General features: G+C 38.1%; 1 protein-coding gene across 2 annotated transcripts in view; it reads left to right on the top strand.

Moving 5' to 3' along the window:
• The window catches only part of EHF (ETS homologous factor), a 62879-nt gene that overhangs the window by 34337 nt on the left and 15510 nt on the right, over positions 1 to 13032 (top strand). Inside the window, exons 7-9 of one of the 2 annotated variants that reach the window (XM_039533161.1) lie at positions 1664 to 1723; positions 3039 to 3234; positions 4098 to 4233. In XM_039533161.1, coding sequence (XP_039389095.1) covers positions 1664 to 1723; positions 3039 to 3234; positions 4098 to 4197 — 356 coding nt within the window. In that variant the 3' untranslated portion in view covers positions 4198 to 4233. Of the gene's footprint in view, positions 1 to 1663; positions 1724 to 3038; positions 3235 to 4097; positions 4898 to 13032 lie in introns of those variants that run through there. The other variant, XM_039533160.1, reaches the window with a different exon arrangement.

The raw sequence follows: 13032 nt of genomic DNA, 5'->3' as shown, positions 1-13032 counted from the left end.
ACATGAGCCCAGAGCTGATTTGCAGCTGTGAGTCAAGACCATGCTATATCAGACTTAAAACAGGGTAGGCCTGGACTGTCACTCTGCCCTGAGTAGAGCTGAGCAAAACCTTGTGTGAAACATTTTTTTCACACACACAAAAATGCAAATTTGGGTTAATCAAAACCATTCACAAATTTAGACCAATTTTGGCAAATTGTTTTGGTCAGAATGTTTTTTTCCAGAAATGTCAGAAAGAGTTCATTTCAGCATTTATGAAATGAAACATTTTGACTTTTTGTTTTTGGAATTTCCCTCGGTTTTATTTTTAAAATAATTTAAAATTTATTAAAAACACTCAACATTGAAAGTCATTTTTTTTAACATTTTGGTTCACCAAAAATGTCACAACACTTTCATCCAGGCTGACCTGAAATTATTATTTATTTTTTTTCAATTTTTCAGGCCTGTATCTAGACCTAATATTCAGTTTTCTGGACAACCCTACTTCTGAGTTCATATTTTCAATTGGTTGTAGAGTACAGTATGTCTGTAAATATTTTTGCACCCATTTTTTTTTAGACACAATTATTGCAGATGCATGTGCTAATCAGGCAAGATTTTATGCAAATAGATATTTACATTAAGTCATTTGCACATGCAAATCCTGCGTTCCATGCAAAATTATGGTAATTGTGAATACTTAGCCACAGGAAAAACATGCATGAGTCTTAAGCATTTACTTTATGGAATTCAGGCACTAAATATCCTGCAGAGCAAGCACAAGAGGGACTTATAATTAGAATTGTTTCATAGACCTTGTGAAAGGTCTCAGCCTGATTAAAAGAAACCGTTTGTGTTAATGTCAGTAATAGATTCTGATTTTGTTAATTTCCAAGGAGGTGACTACTAAACACAGAAATATCATCTTCTAGTTAGGTGATAAGAAATGAATAAATACAACTTCTTTATTCTTTATTTTTTTTGAGGAATGGCTTGAGCTAGAAATCTGGTGCCTTTTAAGAGTGTTTACAGGCAAAAATGTTGCACTGATGAGAAGTAGCATGTTCTTGTGGCTTATATCTGTAAAATAAAATATATGTGCCCAGCTGTCAAAAATTCCTAACACCAGCTTGAGTTCTGGGACTACTCGGCTTTCATTTATTTACTTAAGAACAATGCCTTGTCAGATAATTCTCCATTTAGGCAGGTGGGTGTACATTACATTAGTACCAGTACGTACAATTCACATTAGATCATCTATAGAACAACCAAAAAAAAAAAGCCCCCAAAGTTACATGCTACAGCAAAGTCTGGGCCACAATGGGAGGATTCAGGATAGCTTTTATATATATATGATCTTCTTATTTTTCATTCTGACATACACGGTGCAAGGGACATGGGGTGAGGTATTTGTTATCTAATTAACATGTCCAGAGTCAACTGTATACCTCTGTATTTGTCTTTTATTCATCAATGATCTCTTTGTGAAGTGTAGCCTGGCTGATTAAAATATAACCCAGAAAGCAAAAATAAGCCCCGGATTACTCATTTAGTTTTTGAAAGATGATTTTCTTTAAAACAGGCAATTATTCATTGTTGTGGTTTTTATTTTTTAATCTGCTAGTCAATAGAAAACCTTTAGCCAAGTTTATGAGAATAATTTCATTTTCATCCTCTGCAGAGTCTTCAGATGAGAAAAAAACACATGATCATCCACCAAAGTCCCACACCAAGAAGCACAGTAAGTCAACTACTTATGGCAACACTGGTGGCTTGATTAATGGCCCCGAGACAGTACAAGCTTAGGTTCAAGTTTTGGGAGAAAAAGGAAGCAACAGAAAGAAAGAGCCCAGTTTCAAAGCAAATGGGTCAAATGGAGCTACACTGATTTACACCAGCTGAGGATCTGACCAACTGCCTTGTCCAGGGTAGTGTAGAAGTTCCAAATAATGCTCTAATCAATAAGGACCTTTCAGAAACCCAGAATTAGATGAACGTTTACTGTGTTCTCCTTTAAGACATGATTGCTGGGTTGAAAAGAAGTTAGGAGATGTCTTGGCCCCCAGAACTATCTCCTCTCTGAGGAATTCAATCCTTGCAATGCCCTTGGCTCATCCCTCCACTAAGGAAAGATTCATTATCCACATCCATTATGGAGATTTAAGGTTACACCCTGGGTGTGCAAATATTTCCATCCATGTTGGCAAATAGGTCATGAACATATCCTCCTTACTAGTCTTTAGTAGGGGAGAACGCCACAGCTTTCTGGGCAAATCATTCCAAGTGATTTTCCTTCCTGAATGGGTGTAAATGCCAAGTCATGGTGTAGAAGTATAAAGCATCAGAGCAGCGGTCTGAGGTATGTGGCTTCAACAGGGTACACACTTGATAGGATTAATGCAAAGTGCTGAGCTTTGTAATATGAAACAAAGACTGGCTTAGATGCCATTTTTCTGTTTTGCATCCAACTTTCTGAGGGTGAGTTGGTGCGGTATTTTGCTGCAGCTTTACAGAGATATGCAAATCTTTGGGGAGCTATTCTGAAGATAACCTCAATTTGAGAAATGTCAAGATTACTGCTTTATGCAGTGTAGTTGTAGCTGTGTTGGTCCCAGAATATGAGAGAGACAAGGTGGGTGAGGTACAATCTGTTTTTGGACCAACTTCTGTTGGTGAGAGAGACAAGCTTTCTACCTTGAATGGTCCCTTAGACTATGTGCTAAACAATGCTAAACAATCTGTCCCACCTTGCATTTAGCACCACCTTGGAGTACCTTTCCCAGACCAGGAGAAGAGCTCTGTGTGGCTCGAAAGCTTGCCTCTCTCACTAACAGAAGTTGGTCAAATAAAAGGTATTACCTCACCCACCTTGTCTCTTAGATTACTGCTTTACACATCTCAGACAATGTACATGGAAGTCTGGAGGGATAGTCAGATTGTGGTTTCTATGCAGACAAGTCATTTTCTGTGAGCAACCTACCATACCAAAATAAAACAAAAACAAAAACAAAAAGTACCCCAGAGAAAGTCTTTCTGTTTCTTCCATCTTCTTTCAGATCCTCGAGGAACTCACCTCTGGGAATTTATCAGAGATATTCTCCTGAATTCAGAGAAGAACCCAGGATTAATAAAGTGGGAAGACCGGTCTGAAGGTGTCTTCAGGTTTTTAAAATCTGAGGCGGTGGCTCAGCTCTGGGGAAAGAAGAAAAACAATAGCAGCATGACTTATGAGAAACTCAGCCGGGCCATGAGGTAGCATGAGTTGAGAAAACATTAATCCTGGAATAATTAAAGAGATATTGCATCAATTTGGAATCTTGTTAATTTTAAAAAATGATTAAAAGTAATTTAATTGGTTACGTCTGCCATCTGAGTTTGATTATTGATTTTGAGGGGGTTATAATTACATTTTCTTATTTTTTAAGTGTTTTTGTCTCCCCTTGTTGCTGTGTGAACAAGCCACACAAACAGGTGAAACTAACTGTTATAGAAGGTTAAACACAAAAGGTAAAACTCACCCCTCTGAAAAGAAACCAGCTCAAGACCTTGTCACTACTAAACGCAAAAGATTTAAATTGGGCCTAAGCAATGCATAAGCAGTATTGCCAACCTGAACATAAGTCAAGCCCCCCAAAATAATGAGATTGGCTTAAAAATCATGGGATCCTTTTGATGTTCACATTTTCAAGCTTTTCTCTGCACCCAGTAGGGCTAGAAACTTCTTTTTTGTTTTAAATGAAAGCTGGGATTCTTTCCTGATCACGGGATTCCAGAAGCTGGCACTTTTACAGAAACGTCAAATATCATGAAACTTGTGATACAATTACAAGAGTTGGCAACACTGAATAAACTATGAGCTGGTGTTTCTGAAAAGTGGCATAGTCCACTCAAGGTGCAGGCAAATGTATAAACTAAAACAAAGTAAAATAAAAAAGAGATAAGATGTTTTCTCTAATCTCTTTCAGTCACAATAACCTTAGATATTACTTGTAATAAAAGTAGTTAAAACATGTTCAGTTACAAGTATGATTTCTTAGTTGACAGTGTCCCTTAAAGACTATTCTCAACTCTAATGCCTAGTATCAAATCTATTTCTTTTTTTTCCCTTTTAACAGATACTATTATAAAAGAGAAATACTGGAGCGTGTGGATGGCCGGAGATTAGTCTATAAATTTGGGAAGAATGCCCGTGGCTGGAGAGAAAATGAGAATTGAAGATGTCAGCAAAAACAGCAGCAAAATCTTCTGGACGTAAATATTTCAAAGACTATTCTCTTCTATTTATGTACCAAAATGGGAGGAAACCCCCCCTACTTCTAACAGGAAGAAGGAACACTATCATTGGTGTCAAAATTATTTTAGTTGAAGTATGTCCTGTATGGGGGAAAAATGTACACAGTTTTCTGTGATATATGGTAACATATGATTGTGATTAATTTTGACATCTTGTGAAGTTTTTTTTATATAGTGCAGGAGTAATGTGATTTATGACAATGCTGTGAGTCATGCAAGTAAAGGTGGGAATCATGGGGCATTATGTATTTTTACGAGTAAAAGAATTTAAAATAAGGCAGCCTGCTTTCTGCACATGAGAAAAATAATAAGTTCCAATGTTGCTTATCTTTGTAAGAGGACTCAAGGGCAATTGTTCAGTTCAGATCATATTATTTCAACTATGGATACCTGTGGAGTATGAAGTAACATTCGACTGTATGCATGAGGCTGAAAAGCATCTGCCTCAAGTAGCTATCCCACAACAGTTGCACATGCTGGAGCATGTTAGTACACTTAGGAAGTGAACTTTGAGTGGATAAAACAGTAGGCCTCTCTGAGCCATGCAGTTGTTTTAATAGATTCCTAGGCCAGAAGGGACCTCCTGTATAACACAGGCCATAAAACTTCCTCAAAATAATTCTTAGAGCAGATCTTCTAGAGAAACATCCAATCTTGATTTAAAAACTGTCAGTGATGGAGAATACACCACAACCCTTGGTAAATTGTTCCAGTGGTTAATTACACTCACTGTTAAAAATGTACATCTTATTTCCAGTCTGAATTTGTCTAGCTTCAATTTCCAGCCATTGGACTGTGTTATACTTTTCCTTTCAAGATGGCCCATTGTTAAGCGTTTGTTCCTTGTGGAGATACTTATAGAAGCAAATATTCCATAATCACCTGGGTTGTAATTTTGTTGTCCAATAACATGTGTTCCATCTCTCCTACCAATTTCTGAGTATCTTAACATTTTGCTGGCCTCACTTTGCTTCAGATGCTGGGTTCATCCTCAGTTAGTTTATGTCAGTAACTGTAGTTAACTGCAGGGAAAGCATTGTGTGACTATGAGCATTTCTTTGGAGAACTTGTAATAGCTCTTTTATTGGTTAGGACTTGATCCTTCCAGGTGCTAAAGTACTTGTTCCTGGTGCTGAATGCCCTCTATCTTCATTAACTCCAGTGAGCACGCAGCATGTCCCATGATAAGGGCCCTAGATTTCTTTCTTGCTTTGAGGTGGACTGCTAGGATGACATAGCCTCAAGGATCAAAAGCCATAAAAAAGACACATCTAACAGGCAAACGTCTTTAAACTAACCAACTGTTCAAATTCCCTCCGGGACCAGATGCATCAAAGGTTACTGTATCCACGTAGAAAAAGAGAAAAATGTTTTCCAGTGGTGGTTTAATACATTTGAGAGCATATGGGAGAAACTGGAGAGGGATTAGACAAGCATTGAGGGTTGGCTGGTGGGAATAGTGCAAGGCAGAAAAGCTAACTCAGTGGTGAGTAAGTGCAGGGAGGGAGTTCCAATTTCTTCAAATGAAGGCCCGCTGCTCTCTCTGGCAGGCAAAAGTTCATCTGAGAAGGAGCTTCCAGAACACTGCCAAGGAATGCAAAGCGCCATTGCACTTATTCTATGATTTCACCCAGTACTTCCCAAACACTGCCAGCAAGGGAGCATCTACTTTTTTGTAATCTCTGTCACTTCTTCCTGTGATTCTCAGTTGGATGAAAAACTCTCTCTACACACGGTAATAATTAGAAACGAGCTCATACCAATCGTATTCAGACTGGGGAAGTTCAGGTCTGGGTCTGTAGTTTAGGCCCTTCTCTCGTGGCAATCATGCCATACAGGGAGTGCGCATGCACGTCTAGCTCTCATTGGCTCTTGGTTAAAATCTCTTCCTCAGCACATCAAACATTTCAGAATGCAGGGAACTAAAAAAAAAATGGAGGCAGCCCTGTATCATGTCATTGGGAAACAGAAGGGAGGCTGAAGCTCAGGATTTTGTAAAAGGGTGAGGTTAGGATCCAATTTGAGATGACGATGGAGGAATTAAGAAACTGAGATAGATTCCAATTAACATTTTTTTAGGGATGAGGATATTGCAAAAAAAAAAAAAAAAAAGGTCAGTGATGAGAGTCATACAAAGCATGCAGAGGCTGTCCAAAAATCCAAACCAAACCAAAAACCAGTGAGAAAAGAATACCACAGCCTTGTTAATGTAGAAGCAAGAGCTCTTGGGAAAATAGCAGGAAAATTATGAAGGTTACATCTGTCCGGACAATATCTGTCTCCCTGGGCATCCATTGGGTCCAAATCAAAACATGTTTGAAACCCAAACCTGGGTTGAGCCTGAGATACTAGTTCTGCCAATTTCTAGTTTGAAGGGATGAAGGCTGTAAAGGAATATAGAGCTGAAACCCTGAGTTAAGGGAGGATCAGTAGAAAAGGCATGAAAATGTGCTTACCAACACCCTACGGAAAACACAGGAGCTCAGTTTGTTACTTATATGCACAGGGTACATCTGACCATTACACCACCTACCGCACAGTGCATGCCAGAGCTGTCACCATCAATTATCTGTACATGGCAATTTTTACTTTTCATTAGTTGGGTGGAGAGAAGTTCATCTTATTTACAAAATTTGGTCATAAAACTTCAAAGCATTTTTTTCTAAACATATTTTTTTTCTGACTGGGTATTTCTCCTAGCATTGTTTGTTTTTGCTCAGTTCATTCATTGCCTCTTTGTTTTTTAGCTTGATTGGTTGCATTCCATCCTCTTTATCATCACATGTGGTCTGAATAGCTTTAGATACTAGGCTATCAAATCAGAATGATACCTTCGGTGTATAAAATGCATGTCCCAGAAATCTTCAATGTTACTTTCAGCCAACTACTTCATGCTTTGTCCTCCATGTATCCAATGCAATCCTTAGACAAGAGACACTTTGGGTGAAAACCTGACCACACTGAAGTCAATGGTATAATTACCATTGACTTTGACAGGGGTCAGGATTTCATTCATTTTGGAGGCAAAAAGAAGTGGTAGGTGAGGTGTTGGTAGCAGTATAATTATTGTTCTCTGTCTCAGGTTAACATACATCTCATGGCAACCGAATGTAATAATATCCTGGAGTAATGCTGCTTTGCACCAGACCTCAAGGGAAACAACAATGAGATTGCTATATACATTGTCACCCCTTCCATGGCACTGAATTTATTATTTAGCAGCAGCTAAATCTATCTGGGGAGTCTTTAGGGTGCTATGCAGCAAAGCACATGAACTATTAAAATAAAACAAATGTTTTAAAAAGCTGACCGTCTCTTGGAGGTGTATTGTATACAATTTAGGGAGCAATTTTTCCTGAGATGCAATCTAGTCCTCCACTGGAATATTTACCAATAGGTGAGAATCCTGCAAGCAAATATTTTCCACTGTTAAACTTTTGAGAGTGGACACTTGTCATTTGACTTTATAACTGCACAGATTTAGAAAGGAAGCCATCTGACATTTGCTGTTTTACAAATGTCAGCCTTTGCCTAAAACAGACAAAGTGGATTACTTAAGACTGATTCTTCTCATGTACAAATGCAACCAGGCAAAAGTGAACCATTTTAATCAGTTCTAACCAAAGCGAGATAATGAAGATATGAATGTTTATATACATTGCTATTTAAAGAAAAAGCATTTCTGAGATTGCTCTTTTATTTTGTATTGCAAAGAGCTGAGCAGTCACTTTTTTAAAAGATGTATATTTTAGGTTAGCAGCAGAAGAACTGCTAACTCCATATGTATAGATTTTTATTGTATCATAACTTTTCATATGTACAAAACTCTATAGGAAAAAGTAATTATACTATATTTATATAGTTGCATGCCAATCAGTAAAGTCAAAAGTGGTGTTAACATCAACAATCACTCTTAGGATATATTTCCTGTAGATAAGTAGAGCAAGTTTCTTAAAGAAACATCCTGAGAGCTGTATGTATGTTGGTGAAATATATAGACATGAAAATGCTTGGTTAAATTTTCATATCTCTCTCTGCATCAAATTGCATAATCTCAGCTTCCCTTTTACCCCATCTTCAGTGTTTAAATATGGAAAAACATATGTTATCAGATATTTTGGTGTTTTTATTCATATCTCAGATTAAAGTATATGTAGCATAGAAGTGCCACACAGTTCTAAACACTTCCTATGTTTAATGGATGTTATCAAATAAAAAAGCCGAAACAAGTTTGCAGATGTATGTTTATTTCAGTGCTTTTTAAACTCTGAGAATAAGTAAAAATAATATGACGTGTCTGACGAAGTGGGTATTCACCCATAAAAGCTTATGCTACAATACATCTGTTAGTCTATAAGGTGCCACAGGACTCTTTGTCGCTTTTTACAGATCCAGACTAACATGGCTACCCCTCTGATACTTAAAAATAATATGAAATTTCCCACTAACAGTGAAAGAAGTGGGTATTCACCCACGAAAGCTCATGCTGCAAAACGTCTGTTAGTCTATAAGGTGCCAAAGGATTCTTTGCTGCTTTTACAGATCCAGACTAACACGGCTATCCCTCTGATAAGTGAAAGAAGTGACATACTCGGCACCTGAAATTTACAAAGATGATGGCTCTATCTACAATAGTGCATTCTTTATTAAATCATAGGTCCATATCCCATACTAATCTGTGGAGCACTTGCAGCTGATCTGAGGAAAGCAGTTGTTTACATTAGACTACTTCTCATTGTGTGCTGCTAAACTTCACTCAGGCCCCAATTCAGCACAGACCTTAAGCACATGGTTAACTTTATGTGTCAGTGGGATTTTGAAAAATGCTTAAATGCTTGGCTGAATAAGGATGAGATTACTCATAAGCATGTCCTTAACATTAAGCATACGTACTTTGCTGAATCACAACAGCTAAAACATATTAAATACTTTCCTCATATTATTTTTCCATTTAATAACTGTGATTGCTGCAAGAATATGTAGAACTTGTATTTCAAGCAGGAAAAGCAGTTTCCTACCACATTAGTGATGTCATGATTGATCCACAGCCAATACAGCACCTCTCATGCTCGTTTGCACTTCTCAATTCCTAAATGATTCTCGTGGATCTTCCATATCATTTCTTTTCAGAGGCTCGTTGAAATTAAAACCTATTTGCCCTTGAAAAATCAACCCATCTATCACAGTAAGTTCATGTCTGCAGTTCCAATAGTCTCTTATAATTGGACAGCAACTGCTTATTTCTTCAGAGGCTTCGTTAAGGATTCCCAATGATTCATCTTTCTCCGTTACCTTTCTTATTTGTTGCAGTTTCCTGTTAGCTATGGGAATAGACTTTACAATCAGGTCTATATAGGCTTGCATCTTTGTCTCTAAAGTCTTCTCTGGTTTTGTGAGAGCCACTGCCCTGGGAAAGAGCATCTGCAGTGAACATGAATTTACCGGGTGTGTAGGTCACAACCAAATCATATTTTTGCAACTTTATCATCATTCTTTGAATCCTTAAAATACAGTTGTTTAGTGGTTTGCTAAATAATGCTATCAGGGGCTTGTAATCTGTTTCAACTTCCACTGTCTGGCCATAAATAAACTGATTGAATCTCTCCCAGGCAAACAATATTCCTAAAATCTCCTTCTCAATCTGTGTGTATCTGGTTTCTGCCTCAGTCAGTGATTTGGCTGCATATATCACTGGCTGACAACAATCTTCATGCTTCTGTAAAATCACTGCACCTAAACAAGACTGTGAAGCATCTGGTAAGATTTTAATAGGCCCTCCTGGTACATAGAACTCCAACACTGGTTCTTGTATCAGTTGCTGTTTTAAACCTTCCCATGATTTCTCCTGTTCTGTACCCCAGTACCATTCATTTTTATTCTCTAGGAGTTTTCTGAAAGCTGTTGCTTTGGTAGATAGATTAGGTATGAATTTTTCAAGGTAATTAACCATTACCAGGAATTGTTGAACATCTTTCTTGAACTGGGGACATGGCATCATTTAAAGGGTGAAATCTTCCTCTTATCAGGTTTTACACCTTCATTGGAAATAATGTCCCCAACAAGTCAGTTCTGTAACCCCTAAAACACATTTCTCCCTATTTAGTTTGATGTTTGCAGCTTTACTGGTCTCCTGCATGTGAAGAGAAGAGACTCCTGTAGAGTGCGTGCTCTAGTTTCAATTACCCCCAATATCAAAGTGCTAGAAGGAACAAGATGATGGTCATGCCATCACACATACACTGCAGACTGTGTCATTTATACTCTCCCAAACCCTTACTTTTCAAATAAAGCCATAAACAGAAAGTTCTACTATTTTGGGAAGGGGAAAAACGTCTTTGAATTTCAAATCCCAGTGTTACAGCTAAACAGCCTCGGTCAAGTGTTATGAATCTGGTCAGTTCATGATTTCCTGTTTTAGTAGTACATAAATTCGACTCTATCAGCGATATGAGGCAATCTCTTGGCCTCTAGGGATCCATTCTCATCTCTATCTCCAAATAATCCTCTTCTTTCCTGGTGTAGATTTAGAAGATGCCTCCAATTGGTGATGCATGGCAATTACATCTGCCTGATATCAATGTTCTCACGTAAAACCTGAGTTCAACATATTGGAATAATCTCACTACACAAAACAATTACAAATCCAGATGATTAGCCTGTTAGTCATGCCAGATTATTTCAGAATTCATGTGTAAAACATTACAGTACATCCAGATTGAAATCTGAAATTGATGTATCCGATAGACAAGTGCATTCTACCCAGACACACCTGAATGTTCAGCAGCAGGCAAGCACCTCAATGAGGCTAATTGCTACCTTTTCCCATCTCTTTTCTGGTGATTTAGATGATGCTTTGAAGGAGAACTGGTTACAAAAGAAGTCTGGAATGCAGGAGGTCTCCTCTGTTTAGTCTTAAAAGAGAGAGAACAAGGGTGGTGGCACTGGAAAAATTCCCTACCCATGTAGGGCATGGAATCATTTGCACCTTACTCTCTCTGTTGACGTTGTCAGGAAGGCCACCAGATAAGACCAATTTCAAGAAGATAGTGTATCAACTATCTATATTGTCTGGAAGTGTAGTTATGACTATGTACAGCTAACTACACGTAAGGTTGTCAATACAACAAGTAAGGGGATATCTGCCTACATGTGTCTGAGGTGTGTAAAACATCAAAGAGGGAAAGGCTTTATTTTGGGTGTTTGCTACAGGTACGAATAGGAGTACGGGGATGAAATTAAGGCAAGAAAAACGATGAAGGGTGAATATTGGGAATGACTTCCAGACAGTGAAATCTATTATATCAGCTGTTCTCAAATTCTGGTAGGTGTACCACTGGTGGTACATGGGCTACAATCATATTGCACACAGGCTGGTTTACACTATATTGTCAGACATTATAGCTGCAAGAATTGAAATTACAGGGGTGATGTGCCTAGTACTTATGAGTTTTAGATGTTGCACACTAGGTTTTAAAGTCTGAGAATTGCCAAGAAAAGTAGAGGAGACCCCATTATTAGAGACAAATAGGCAATTGCAGATTCCACTAAGGTCAATGGGAGCTCTGAAAATCAAATTGGAAAAAGCACTAGCAAATATAGTGTAAGTAACAATCTTTCACTAGCAGAGTCACAGACTAGATATGACTTGATATGTTTTTCCCATCTCTACAATCTATGGTCATGAATGAACATATTCACTAGATTTACTGGTTTTCTGAAATGCCCTGTGGTCAACCCTCTTGACAACAATCTCTAGACCCTAATCTATCAAGGAGCTTGCTTGAAAAAGCAAAGAAACCATGAGCAGAATGGATAATCGCAACACTCCCATCTAGATTATATCAAAGACAATTTTCCTGCGCATTTATGTCCTGTTTTAAGGCAATTGGCTAATCAGCTTATTGAGATGGGAACTTTGGTGAGTCACTGGAGTCTTTTATTGAACCTTGGGTGCTTGATAACCAGCACTGGCAGTAATTCTGTGGTTTCATACACAGCTGTCTGCCTTGTCAGGGAAAGGATTCTTAGATTTTCAAAATGTTGCAGAAAGATTTTTTCCTATGAGTGCACTGACTGATTACAGTCTACATACTGTAGTGCTGAATGAAAGAAAGGAACCAGTTAGAAGAAAAACCTCTCTTTTTGCTATGTTAGTGTTGTGTAAAACCTGGAGATTGTGTCCTATTAATTATCAGAGGGGTAGCCGTGTTAGTCTGTATCCACAAAAACAATGAAGAGTCTGGTGGCACCTTAAAGACTTACAGATTTATGGGTTTTTTACCCACAAAAGCTTATGCCCAAATAAAATCTGTTAGTCTTTAAGGTGCCACCAGACTCCTCATCCTATTAATGTGGAAATCATGGCATCTAGAAATGGTGTTAGTGCTGAATACTTATTTTAGCTCCATCAAGGCAGCATTTCCTCTGTGGGCAATAACTGTGTATCTTGTTGAGTCCCTACTTTGCAGTTCCCTAGACAGTGGTTTGCACAGAACAATGGCTTTTCTTTCTGGAAAGAGACACTGGATTCATTGTGTGTGTGTTTGTGTGTAATGTTCTTGGGGCCTGATCTAAAAACCATTGCCATCAATAAAAGTTTTGCCACTGCCTTCAATGGGAGCAGGATCCAGCCCATAATCTCTTATTTACTAGAACATCTTGCTGCTGCTCTCCACAGGGTAAATTTTCATAGTCAAAGTAGGCGGATTTATGAAAACATAGACGCCATCCTATATATAGACAGAGACACGTATCTAG

The sequence above is a fragment of the Mauremys reevesii genome, linkage group 4, assembly GCF_016161935.1.
Source record: "Mauremys reevesii isolate NIE-2019 linkage group 4, ASM1616193v1, whole genome shotgun sequence".
Lineage (NCBI taxonomy): Eukaryota > Metazoa > Chordata > Testudines > Geoemydidae > Mauremys > Mauremys reevesii.
The sequence above is the reverse complement of the archived record's forward strand: the minus strand, read 5'-3'. Positions and strand labels throughout refer to the sequence as shown.